This window comes from Hermetia illucens, chromosome 4 (assembly GCF_905115235.1).
Source record: "Hermetia illucens chromosome 4, iHerIll2.2.curated.20191125, whole genome shotgun sequence".
Classification (NCBI taxonomy): domain Eukaryota; kingdom Metazoa; phylum Arthropoda; class Insecta; order Diptera; family Stratiomyidae; genus Hermetia; species Hermetia illucens.
In genome coordinates this window covers 159225300-159238225 of record NC_051852.1, presented here as the reverse complement: position 1 = coordinate 159238225, position 12926 = coordinate 159225300, and the positions used below count along the sequence as shown (strand labels likewise).

At 45.6% G+C, this 12926-nt stretch overlaps 1 protein-coding gene across 3 annotated transcripts in view; it reads left to right on the top strand.

The window, feature by feature from the left end:
- LOC119653603 (KN motif and ankyrin repeat domain-containing protein 2) overlaps positions 1 to 12926 on the top strand; it is an 87145-nt gene that overhangs the window by 66511 nt on the left and 7708 nt on the right. For all 3 annotated transcript variants that reach the window (XM_038058357.1, XM_038058358.1, XM_038058359.1), the window contains 3 exons: positions 6534 to 7915; positions 8631 to 9029; positions 9093 to 9327. In XM_038058357.1, the coding sequence (XP_037914285.1) occupies positions 6534 to 7915; positions 8631 to 9029; positions 9093 to 9327 (2016 nt within the window). The remainder of the gene's footprint in view (positions 1 to 6533; positions 7916 to 8630; positions 9030 to 9092; positions 9328 to 12926) is intronic.

Genomic DNA, 12926 nt, shown 5'->3' with positions numbered 1-12926 from the left:
CTCAATGGTGGTCCCGCGGGGCTGGGGCTGGAGAGACCGGGGGCGGTTTTTAGTGGGTGTGAATCCCACACGCGCCCGCTGTAGTTCCGTCGTTCGGGCGGCGGAGCTGCGGCGGACGTGTCTTTCTAAGATTTTCCACCTCCGTGTACGCGCAAAAAAAAAAAAGTTTTCTGGAAGGAAGAAATTATTCTTGGATGATTTTCAACAAGGGAGAAGGACACGTAATCTGTAGAGATGAAGTGCTTTTTAATCGCCTCATCACGATTCTATAGGTGCTCTTCCACGGATTTACGTCCGCTTCCGAACTGAGCATTCCCTCTTGCTTCGTTTAATGACGAACTTGAGGGTTTTACTGGTTTCTTCATAATAGCAGTCTTGGTCGCTTTTGCCTACCGTCCTCTGAGCCGCTCTTCTGGCTCGGTGAGTAGTTTGGTCTTCTATTGGGGAATGGCGCATCCGGTCTAGGTCTGCTTTAGGAAAGAACTTCAGACATTCCGGGTTTGCGCCGAGGTCCACCAATTCGATATCCCTAAAAGCTGTCTGGCATACGCCATTGCTTCATCTGAGACAGGGTCGCCACGTCTTTTTTTTCTACCATAGATATTGCTCTTATAGACTTTCCGGGCTGGATCATTCACATCCGTACATATTAAGTGACCCGCCCACCGCAACCTGTTGAGCCGGGTTTTGTCCACAACTAGACCGTCGTCGAACGCGGCAACACTTCGCAATTTTTGTTGTTAGGAACCCAGGTCTCCGAGGAGTACTTACGGACTGGCAAGATCATAGTCTTTGACCCTATGGTGAGACTTTTTGAGCGAAACAGTGTTTGTAAACTGAAATGCCAGCCAACAACCGTACGCGGATTTCATCGTCATAGTTGTTATCGGTTGTGATTTTCGACCCTAGATAGGAGCGTTTTCAACGGTCTCAAAGTTGTAGTCTCCTATTGTTTATCGTTTTCGTTTGGCCAGCGCAATTCGATGTTGTTCGTTCTTTGGTTTTTGGCCGTGACTTGCCACCATGTATTTCGTTTCGCCTTCATTAATGTGCTGCCCAAGATCTCGCGCCGTCCGCTTGATCTGGATGAAGGTAGACTGTACAGTTGTCCATATCGTCAGTGTATTCCAGTAGTTGGGTGGATTTGAAGAGGATGGTGCCTCTTGCATTAACATCTGCATCGCGGATCACTTTCTCCAGGGCCAGCTTAAAGAGGACGCATGATAGGGCATCCCCTTGTCTTAGACCGTTGTTGATGGTGAATAGTCTCGAGAGTGATCCTGTTGCTTTGATCTGGCCTTTTACATTGGGCAGGTTCAGCCTAGTCAGTCTTATCAATTTCGTCGGGATACGAAATTCTCTCAGTTTTACTCTGGCTATGCTGTCATAGGCGCTTTTAAAGTCGATGTAAAGATGGTGCAACTTATGTCCATATTCCAACAGTTTTTCTATCTGATCCAAATCTGATCTGTTGCTGATTTGCCTGGAGTGGATGGGCCAATGATGTTCTGGCCGTAGGGACTATCCGGCTTAACAAGACAGCGGAGAATATCTTATAGATGATACTCAGCAATATGATACCTCTATAATTGCTGCATTGCGTGATATCCCCCTTTTTATATATGAGACAGATAATGCCACGTTGCTAGTCGTCAGGCATTGATTCGCTGTCCCATACTTTGAGCATCAGCTGATGAACCGCTTGATGTAATTGGTCGCCTCCATATTTAACCAATTCGGCTGTAATTCCATCGGCTCCTGGCGACTTATGGTTTTTAAGCCGGTGGATTGTACGGACTGTTTCTTCTATAGTTGGTGGTGGCAATATTTGTCCGTCGTCTTTAGTTGGCGGGACCTCAAACTCGCCGATATTTTCGTTGTTGAGCACTTCATCAAAGTACTCAACCCATCGCTTCAATATGTCCATTCTGTCGGAAATCAGATTTCCCTCTTTGTCTCGGCAAGATGAGCATCGAGGTGTATAAGGCTTCATCCTGCTGACTTGTTGGTGAAACTTCCGTGTCTGGTTCGGTTGCTCCCTGTACTTTTCTAGTTCACAGACCTATTGGTTCTCCCAGGTTTCCTTTTACGTCTGTGAAGTCACTTCTGCGTTCACCGGAGTTCGTGATAAGTCTCCGCGCGTGCCCACGTTCTTTGAGAATGTAACATTACTCGGTATGCAGCATTCTTCCGTTCCGTTGCTAGCTTAAATTCATCGTCAAACCAGCCCTTCCGACTCTTTTCGCGGCTGGGGCCAAGTATTTTCGTGGTCGTATTTATGATTACGTTGTTCAGGTGAATGTGAAGATCATTTGTCGATGCTCCATCTCCTGGATCTCTTACAGGTGTTACAGAGGGCAGTGTTGTTAATGGCTTCAGTATTCACTTACCTGATTGTCAGAGGCTGAAAGGTGGCGGCGTTCAATCAGCACGTGGTCAATTTGGTTTAGAGTGGTTCCGTCTGGAGAGGCTGACGTATATTTTTAGACCGATTTCCGCGCAAACTGGGTACTTCCAACCATTTCGTGCGATACTGCTAACTGAATAATCTGCAGTCCGTTATCACTGGTATCCCCATGTGAGCTATGGGTGGCGGCGTGTCGCCTGAATACGGACAACGTCCCTACTTGGCTGTTAAAATCTTCAAGTATGATTTTGATATCATATTTGTGGCAGACTTCGAGGGTCCGCTCAACTGCCTCGTAGAAGGTATCCTTCTCCGATTCTGCAGTCTTTTCTGTAGGGGCGTGAACGTTCATGTGGCTTATATTTCTAAATTTGCCTCGCAAATTGTTTTCAAAGCCGATAACAACAGGTTTCATTTTTTGGCTGACTAAGAAACCTACTCCGTGCACATGGTTTACTGGATGGCCACTGTAATATCTGGTGTTGTAGCTTTTCTCCAGGAAACCGGTCCCTGTCCAACGCATCTCTTGCAGCGCTGTTACATCAGCCCTTTTTTTGGGACAGCTGCTGAACGGCATTCGGTCTGTATAGGGAGCGCACGTTCCATGGAGACAAGTGTTTGCAAACACCGCCACAGCACTCCCCTGCTAGTGATTGATTGTAAGGAGGGTTCAGCTGGCTCTGTCGTGACTCTAGGTGTGAACCTGTGGTTTTGTTATTGTTCTGGTCTGCCTTGTGATGACCAGGAAATCTAACCCATCTGCCCGGTTTCGTCGCGCAATGCTGACCATATACCGTTTCTGTTGTAGTTGTGCCAATCTGTGGTGATCCGAAGTGTTATGCCGAACCTGGAGATCCATGCGTCAAGGAATGCTCTGGCAACTGTGATGCCTTCTTGATCGAGGGTTGGTGTTACTTCCGGCCAACGTGAGAAACGGTCCACTATGGTCATGCAGTAGTGTTGCCCCTCGCAATAAGGCATAATGATAAGATCCTGATGAGCGTGCTCGAATTTAGATGATTGAGGCACAAAGGTCCCGACTGGAGCAGTCACATGATATGCAGCCACGCGTCCAATTCCTGTAATCAGTTTTAGCAGATAGCCGACTATACCTCTCTGTTACCAGTTTAACGGTGGCGTTTGTTCCTGGGTGGGATACGTAGTTTAAGTTATTGAAAACGGTTTTTCGGAATGGGTGAGTAATGTATGGTCGGATGGTACCAGTAAATACATCACACCATAGCTTGCAGGCTTGCAGCTGCCCTCTGGAACCTAGAATTGCTTTAATCGAAGCCCTGTGTTTCCTTGGTGTTGCAATTTGAGCTTTTCGTCTGCTGACTGAGACGCTGCAAGTTTTGCGTAATCGATATTTGATTGTCCATACAGGACCGTAATGCGTCCTTGGCCGTGCAGGTCCGTCAGCACATAAGTGCAACGCTACTTAGCTGTCTTATTTTTGTTCCCGGCTAAGCTTCACGTGCCTTTGACTTCATTTCATTGATTTTGCGTTACAGTTCCGCTGAAGTTTCTCATTGCTACTTTGTGTTACCTAGGCTCGGGAATGTGATCCGATTCTTTTGAAAACATAAGTCCTTTTAACTTCATGTACAAAACCTGCGAGTAATATGCATGATGCGTTGGGAGCCCATCGGAATGTGAAATTGAATAAAAAAGATAAAAGAAGGAATATACCTGGAAGTAATTGGGAAAACAAAAAAATCACTGCTTCAGCGAAAGCTGATCCGTGATCGAGGCTTAAAGATACACTGAGGATTCAAGATATTAATATGACGGGATCCTTTGGGCCCGCCTTCCTACCTCGGCATCTCCCGACAATTGTGCTTGCAAATCCACCTATTTTGTGAGACGGGACGCGGAGTTAGGAGGAATAGGAAAAACGGATCTACTAGTGTGAATAAACCAAAAAAGAAGAAGGTGTCATGTTAGCTAGCCATACTTCATTCGATGCTAGCAGGACCACAGTGGTTTGCTCGCGATACTAGCCAATAGATAAACATGACGCGACGCTAGACTTGGTATACCAAATAATATGCACGATAATAGAATTAAGGAGGGAAGGAGCTTCATGAACGGCGTGAGACTTTATCTTGGATAGAAGAATGTATTGGACAACCTGTACAGAGGACTACTCTGTCTTCCTTGTCGAAATGACGATTTTGACATTTACAGGAAGGAGGATTTGGAGGAATTGGTTCGAGCCGAGGTGGGTTTCCTCGCAGATTTCAATCCGCAGATACTCAGCAACTAATGGATTGGGGGATGACAGACAACTTTGAATGAATTTGACCACATATCCGGTCAGAAAGGTATCGTGTTTCATGTTTTGGATGTTTCGTCGTTGTTGAATATGCCAGTACAATGGTGGAAAATCAACGTAGATAACTTGGTTTAAGCAAGACCTACTGACAAGGTTTATGTCCCTTGTGATAGTGTAAACAATTAGCTCATCGGTATATTGGAGGATCTTGATTGGGTTGAATTGAATTGAATTGGGAAAAGGGAGAAAAAGGTTGCGGAGAGGACTGGCTCCCGTGGTATTCCAACTGGATAGGCGGAGAAGATGTTGCTTTCGAACTTTTAGTTGGAATTGCCGTCATCCTATTCTAGAGAGCTAAAGATTAGCCTGCAATGGTGGCGATGGATGAATGCCTAAAGATGCTGCTTAGCTTATAAACGAGTCCGTATTGCCATGAGGGGTCAAACGATTTTCTTATGTCAAGAAGGCAGGCTATTTTGGGTGTCTTGCGGTTAATTCTCGGCAGCACGTTGGTTTTCAGGATTAAGAGGGTTCATGCTGAAGCAAACAACCCGTTCAGTTGGCGAACTGGAAGTTTGGGATAGAGTTGATCATTGATTTGACGATCCGCCCGAAAATTTTGGCATGGGTTGAAAGTGTTGAGAGAGCCCTGTAGCTATCCGGGAGAAAAGGTTTCCGTCTATCTTCTAGATGAATGTGATTTGAGAACACTTTTAGTTCGAAGGAAATGGACTTTCAGCAAACAATGGTTGAATAATATCAATAGAAAAGGACTGATGGATACATAGCATTTTTAAGGATTATGGAAGGGATTTTGTCAAACCCGGTTGACTTTTTGCTCTTGTTCTGTTTGATCGAAATTGTGACCATCTTGGTGGGATTGAACTAGTAAGTCTATTTGGGGTATTGAAACAGTCCCGTCTGGCTAATTGTTCGAGGACTGCGCGGATCAAAGAGAGTTAATTAATGCATTGATTTCAGCTTCAAAGTTTTGATGAAGCATATGCAGTGGTGGACTATGAAGTGGTTTGCAAGGATGTTTACTTTTTTAGGCGGGGCTACGTTTTCTTGAATTATCTCATGACATTACATTAAGTATCGATTCCAGCTTCAAAGCTTTGTTCAAGCACGTGAAGAGTGAAGTGGTGGGCTATGAAGTGGTTCGCAAGGATGTTTGATTTTTTAGGCGGTGTTACGTTTTGTGGAAGGATCTCATGACAGCTGGTAGTTGTGCCAAACCACCGTGATATTTGCTTGAGTGTCCTGTATGTCTCTGAGTTCAGCTCAATGTTAGAGAGGCGGTGATGGAGATGGTTAGTATAAAGATCAAAATCCTTTTACGGATTGAAGTATCGAGATCATGGGTCTCGTTCTTTACTAAGGAGTTCTCCGGAGCATATCTATTTCTAAATAGTCACCGCTGTAGGGTTTTCCTGTAGTAGATGTTTTGCTTGATATCATCCGAAAGAGAGATGAGATTAAAATTGAGGGAGCGCCTTGAGTACGTTCAGCTATATCGCTGAGACTTCCAGGTTCTGTGAAGGCTGGAGCTCGGACTGCCTGCCTTTTAGGAATTGGTTTATAATCTGCCGGACCTGTTAGAGGTGAAAGCACAACACCTAGTTAAGTTGAACACTTCCAAAGTCACTCTTGTGGATCCCCGTTCTGTTACATATTACCTGCGATAGACTTAGCTTAGATTAGTGTTTAGCGATATGATTTGATCTTGTAATCATTTGTCCTTATTTAAATATACTATTGTAGTTACCACTGCGTCTGACTTACTTTTGGCGTATTTTCGTTGATTTTTAATGTAAAAAGCATTTATTTCCTATCTTTTGCCAACAGAAGCAGTTATCGACTCTGAAAGAAGAGAAGCGTCAATTACAAATTCAACTTCGTAAAGACGAGGCAACATCACCCTCAGCTGCATCATCTAGTCAGAAAATGATTCAGGTAATATCATTCACGCCACAACGAATTAGCCCGGTAGCCTTGGAGAGTCTCGGATCCAGAATCCGGTCACACTCCCAATCGGAGCTTACGACAAAGAAAACACTGAAGCGAGATGTTGGTATCATGTGTACGCAACACACTAAAGATGTGGGGACATTGGTCAGCCCAACAATGGTACGATCAATCGGAGTTAATCCAACGATGACCGATAGTATTCATGATGATATCTTCACGAGGAGTCAGCTTGACGATATACTCAAAAAGTCTATTGTTGAATACGAAGTGAGAAAGCGAAAGGAGAAACATAGGAACTTAGTTTCGATTGGAACACAAATGGTACCGAAGGCACAACCTGAAAAGAAAACCTGCTCAACACAAGCGACTGTGGAGAAACCTCCAACGAAGGAACAAGCTTCCATGATTACTCCGATGCGAAAGGATGCCTATGCTCTTCATAAGCCTGAAACTCGAACTGTTGGATCATCCGAGCATAAAACAACTGATATTTTATGTGAAAGATGCGGAGTGCCAAGAAGAACAGTCGCATGTGGTCCTGACAGTGAGGAATCGAAGCAATATCTATCACTGAAGCAAATGGACATGCCACCGCGAAGCCTGTCATTCCATCTTGGAGAGACTGAAAAGCTTAATATAAAACGAAAAACGATCGGAACTCAGTATCAAATATCTACAAAGCATGCTGCCGTGCAAAGCTCGGTTGCTACAGATTCCGTGGGGGTTCAGAACGTTCCAACTTACGCAACAAAGTCTTGCCAACATTTCGCGGATAGCGCCCAGAAAACTACGGATACTCTTGGTTTGATTCAACTAGTTGACCACTTTACTAACACTGATAAAATCATACCGGAAAAGGTTATAACGTATAACCAAGCATCGAATACTGATCAAATTCGTACAAAGGACTATGGAACCAATACCCTTCCGCCAGCAAGGTTACAACATATGTCCTCGAACACGGATAAGGTTTCGCATAAAGATGTTGGTTGCGGTGATGTTATAAAGCCGCACATATCAATAGCTTGTGCTGACAATTACTGTGATTCATGCAAGGACGCTATAAAGAATCTTGCGAAGGAATTCTCAAAAGTGCTCGGATCACCAACATTGGGTAGCTCCGTCGAGCACTCCAGGATACCTCGACCCACGACACTAACCAGTCCACGTCCAGTTCGAAAGAAGTTCATGCGGCAGAACACATACACGGTTCAACAGTCGCCTAGTCCTAGTCCTGTGGGTGAACGTCGTTCAGCCAGGTAAGTTGTTGGAAGTTTGCTTTGATCCTTTTTATTCATCAAGAGAGGGTGCTACTTGTCACAATTCACAGTAGAAGGATTTTTCCCTACTTAAATTTTAAACGGGGACAGGGAAAGATTGCTCTATGAAATATGTGAATTTTCCGGATTTTCACGTTTTCACAACCACCCTATGAAAATCCAATCTCTGAATGACTAAGACAAAAACCAAAACAATTCTTATTAGGGTGACTTCTCTGAAAGGGGTCGTAATTTCCTCGCATGCGCTGTGTCCCGACAATAAATCATTACAAGGCGGGAAAATCTCAAGTCATAGGCCTGTGTCGTCCTTGGTTGAGCTGTACATGTTGAGGTGTTGTATCGTGATACGCGTTTTCCTAGATGAATGACGTAGGGGAAATCTCAGTCAGATGTTTGGAGTATTTCACATGTGTACAGGCATCGGACACTTTTCCTTATGGTTTGCTCACGTACATATTCGATTTATAATATTGTCGCCGTCATTGTGTAGTAATTGACCACCCGCGAGTGGGTATGACCTTAATTCAATGTCGCCGCAATAAATTGTCGAGGGAGTGTAGAAAGTTTTTGTTGTGGTCATTTCTTTTGTGCTTAGAAAAATTGGGCAATCCCGTTCAATTATGTACGTTTGGAACTGCTTTTCACTAAGCATGTATTTGTCGGGAAATCTGTGTTTCATTGTATCCTTTTTTAGTGTGACGCCGCCATCGAGATCCCTTTCAAGCAGCCTGGATTCGATTAGTGCACTCCGAGGACCAACAGGTATTTCCAGCAAACAGAACACCGAACGCAACAGTCGCACCGGTGGTATAGGTGATGAGTCACTCGGCAGTGGAACCTCGGTTGGTGCTGGTCAAAAGGAACTACCGCCGCCGCCGGGTGAAGTGACGGTTTCGCTGTCGTCACCGACAACGTCATGGAAACAAGACACCGCCGACCCCAAGCCAAACCTGAATGGGGGTGAAAGTGTCGAAGAGGACGACGTCAAGGAAGACACCCAGCCAACCATTAGCTGTGCCGTGGCAGCATCCTCTAGTCATAATAATATGCTTCTCACGCAGATAGCGACATCAACTTCAGCACCGCGAAATAAGTTAGTAATCTCTTTGATTTTCGGAAAGTTTATCGATATCTTATAATCTGATGCCATTTGCAGAGTGACGCCTTCGAAGGAAATGCGAGCAGCTATGAAAGTGATCAACGATTCCCTGCAGAAATCCTCCACGAAGCAGAGTAATTTGAAGAATGCCAACGGAATTGTTCAGCGGGAATGGTTTCAAATATCCAGTACGGATAGTGCTAATCCACTGGATGTTGAGGATTATTTGGATTGCTTCGAGGAGTTCTCCAATGGCTTGCTCAAGTATATTGTTAATTTGAAGGATGGAAATGTAAGTATCAAGCTTATATGTTGTCTTAGGCGATCAAATTCAATGAGGAGGTCATTCCAATGTGAACCCTCCGTTGTAGTGGCATTGAGTGCATTTACCAATCAGAAGTTTTAGAGAGGGAAGTTTATTAAGGACATTATCAGAAATTTCGATATTATTGTAAAAGAGCGAGTGATTTCTTTTCTGTCGAAACGATTAGTGAACTAATCCACAATTTATTCAAAAAAGGACGACTCATCCAGGGTAGAGGCAACTCTTCAGACCGAAAGCAGCTACAAGATGTTATGTTCTCCCTTGCCTTCGTACTTGTCCTTTGTCATTCCCTGTCTTTCCTCTGGATAGTAAGCCCTCTTGCTGCCCCCATGATGGGCTATTATTTTTTTTTTGTTTTAATGGGTGGAGGTGGAAATCTTAAAAAGATGCTGCTGCGCCGGGTTGCTGCAGTGTGTGGGATTCTCACTCACTAAAACCACCCCTATTTCTCCACCCATATCCCCGCGGGACCACCGTCAAGTGTTACTTCGCGGGAAAAGCTCTGATATACACCAGCACAACTAAGTCGCGTGTCTGTTGCGCTTTCCGGGCTCGTCCCAGTTCCTGCAGCTTTTCCTGTATCGCAGTTACTGTTGCACTCTAATTTGCTGCGAAGCTCAACATATGCTCAACTAAATTATGGGGTCCGATAACTACGTTGAGGGGTGTAGCGGCGCATCCGAGACAGTCTAGGGACTCATCCAATCCGAAGCGATTCAAGTACTTCGTTTATCCACCGTTTCCCGTAAAAAACTGTCTTTAGTGGTAATTCAATTCACCTTGTTTTCGCTAGATCCATCTCTTAATACACGGGATCAATGTGTGGGTCAAGCGGGCTGGCTGACATCTCCTGGATAGCTCCTTCCTAGTGGCTTTTCGGAAGCTCGCAGTCACTTCGGTCGGATTCACCCTCCTTCTCCGGTAGGGACAGTGTGCCTAATTCGCTAGAAGATCCAAGGGAACACTGCACTCCTTCAGCGCGATTGGCCGGTATACCGAATTTACTCTTCCCTGGTTCACTGTGTTATCCAGGGCGCACGCCCACAGGAGCCGCGAATAACAGGATGGATTTCACAACGCCTGCGATAAGCAGCCAGTGACTAGATTTTGGCCCTCCAATATTAGGCATCATCCTTGCTGGAAATGAGTTAGCCTTTGCTGCCTTTTCGCGCGCATAGTCCATCGACCATTACCCCCAGGTATCTAATGATCTATCGATGAAACGTCCTCGTGATTACCAACCCGGATTTTAACAGTTTTTGCTGCGATTGGACATAAGGACCGCCTCCGTCTTATCTTCCGCCATGCTTTGATGCATGAATGGTTTCCTTTGCATTCAGTTCCACGTCCTGGTGGTGTTTCGCAACTACTACCACTGCCAGGTAGTCTGCAAAACCAATCAATGTTGTTTCCTTTGGCACGCGCAGGCCGAGCCGTCCGTTATACATTATGTTCCACAGCAAGAGCCTCAATACGGAGCCTTGGGGAACACCTGCTGTCACAACATATTCCTTCGGCCCGCCGTCCGTCACGTACCAAAGAAGTCTCTCCGAGAGGTAAATCTCGATTATCCAAGCTAAGCAATCAGGGATACTCAGTTTAGCCAGGGTGCCCTTAATCGAACTTCAGTTGGCTGAGTTAAAGGCATTTCTGACATCCAGCGTCACCCCCGCGCAGCACAGTGACCGACGCCTCCCGGCCCAGTCTACGACCCTTGCAATGGCATCGGCCGTGGACCGCGCTCTGCGAAACCCATACTGCCACTTCGATAGGCCACCCGCTAGCTCGATGAACGGAAGCAGCCTGTTGTATATCAACATCTCCAATATCTTCCCTACAGTGTCCAAGGCTTCGGTAGCAGAGCAAACCTCTGCTTTTTCCACTGAACGGGAAACACTTCCTCGACCATGCACGATTCAATTGTACTTATGAGCGATGCGGAGTAGGTTTTAACAGCCAACTTCAGGGCTCTGCTCGGAATCCCGTCCAATCCCGGAGCCCTATTATCTACAATTCGTCCACAGATCTCTCGTAGTTCCTTCTCGGTCATCCCGGGGATTGAGAAGACGTCCTGTTGAACCATTGGTTGAAGTCCACTTTATTCCTCTTGTGGGAAAAGGATTTCGATTATTTTGAATAAAATTTGTGCGCACGTCACCTGAGGTGATTTTTCTTCACGAATATTGTTCATTACAACCTTGTAAGCAGTGCCCCACGGGTTCATATTTGCCTCAAGGCGCAACTGCTGTAGCAATTCCGCTTAGTATCCCGTATAGCCTTCTTAAGGCTACGTCGAAGATCGCGGTATTCCTTCTTCGACTGCCAATGTTTTGGCTTCCCTCTAGTTGTTTGGCAAAGCCTCTTCGCTCGCAGAGACCATGCTCTCACGGGCAAGATTTCTTGGTTCCATCAATAGTTTGGTCTTCTACTGTGGTGGAACTTCCGTCGCATGCCTCAGTTACCCGCTGACATAACTGGCTCACTTTTTCTAATGCTCTTCCCTTCGGGTCGTTACCTCCTTCTAAAACTGCCAGACATTTCTCTACCTCGAACACTCCAATGGACCATCCATCTATCTTGGTTTTTCCCCGTCCCTGATGTTGACAAAGATGTCCTGATGGTCACTGTGGGTGAAGTGTTCACTCACCCGCCGGATCATCCCTTTCGCCAATGAGGTACTGAGGTAAGTCAGATCGAGATTGAACCTAGCCCTCTGCCTCGGAAGGTGGGCATTCATCCAACGTTGGCTAGTACTATGTCCAGCTCCGCGAAGGTTGCAAGCATGATTTGATCCCCAGTCCAAGGCCCGCGCATTGAAATCACCGGCAATGATTTTGGGGTCTGTGTCTTTAGCGTCCACTATCAAGCTGTTTAGCATCTTCTCATATTGTGCAACAATTTTGCGCTAGGTGGAGCAAACAACTGTAGATACGGACGTCGTTGACTTTTGCCCGTACAAAGCCGGCTCTCAGGAATGCCATTGTTTCTTGAATGGCTTGCCGTCCACATGCCCATATCACAGCGTTTGCCGGTGATTTTTTCACTTACGTAGCACTAACGCAATTTCGGTGAGGTTCACATATCACCGCCATGTCCACATTCGAATCTGGGATGATTTGCGAGAGCAAGTCTTAAGCTGCCTGGCAATGGTTGAGGTTGACTTGTATCAACCTTATTTAATCTTACGATGCAGCTCCCTTCTATATGCCGGGCAGCTGCCACCACCTGCAACGTTCTGGTCGTTTACTCCCATTTTCCCTTTGCTTTGTGGGTCTTCATTGCAGTCTATGATAAAGTGCCACTTTTCTTCACACTTCCTGTACCTTTTCGACCTATCGTGCTCACTAGTACAGGCTGCTGCAAAGTAACCGAAATCTAGGCCTCCATATGCCCTCTGCATCCTTTTGATAGTACTTTCTTCTATTCCGCTAAGGTTGAATTGTTCCCTTAGCACAGCACAGATATCGTTTCGTGATGTGACCTTGTCTTTGCCTTTGCACTCGATAACTATCTGCTGCTTTCGAGATTTCACGTCTGCATGCTTACCTAGTACCTTTTCCACCTGA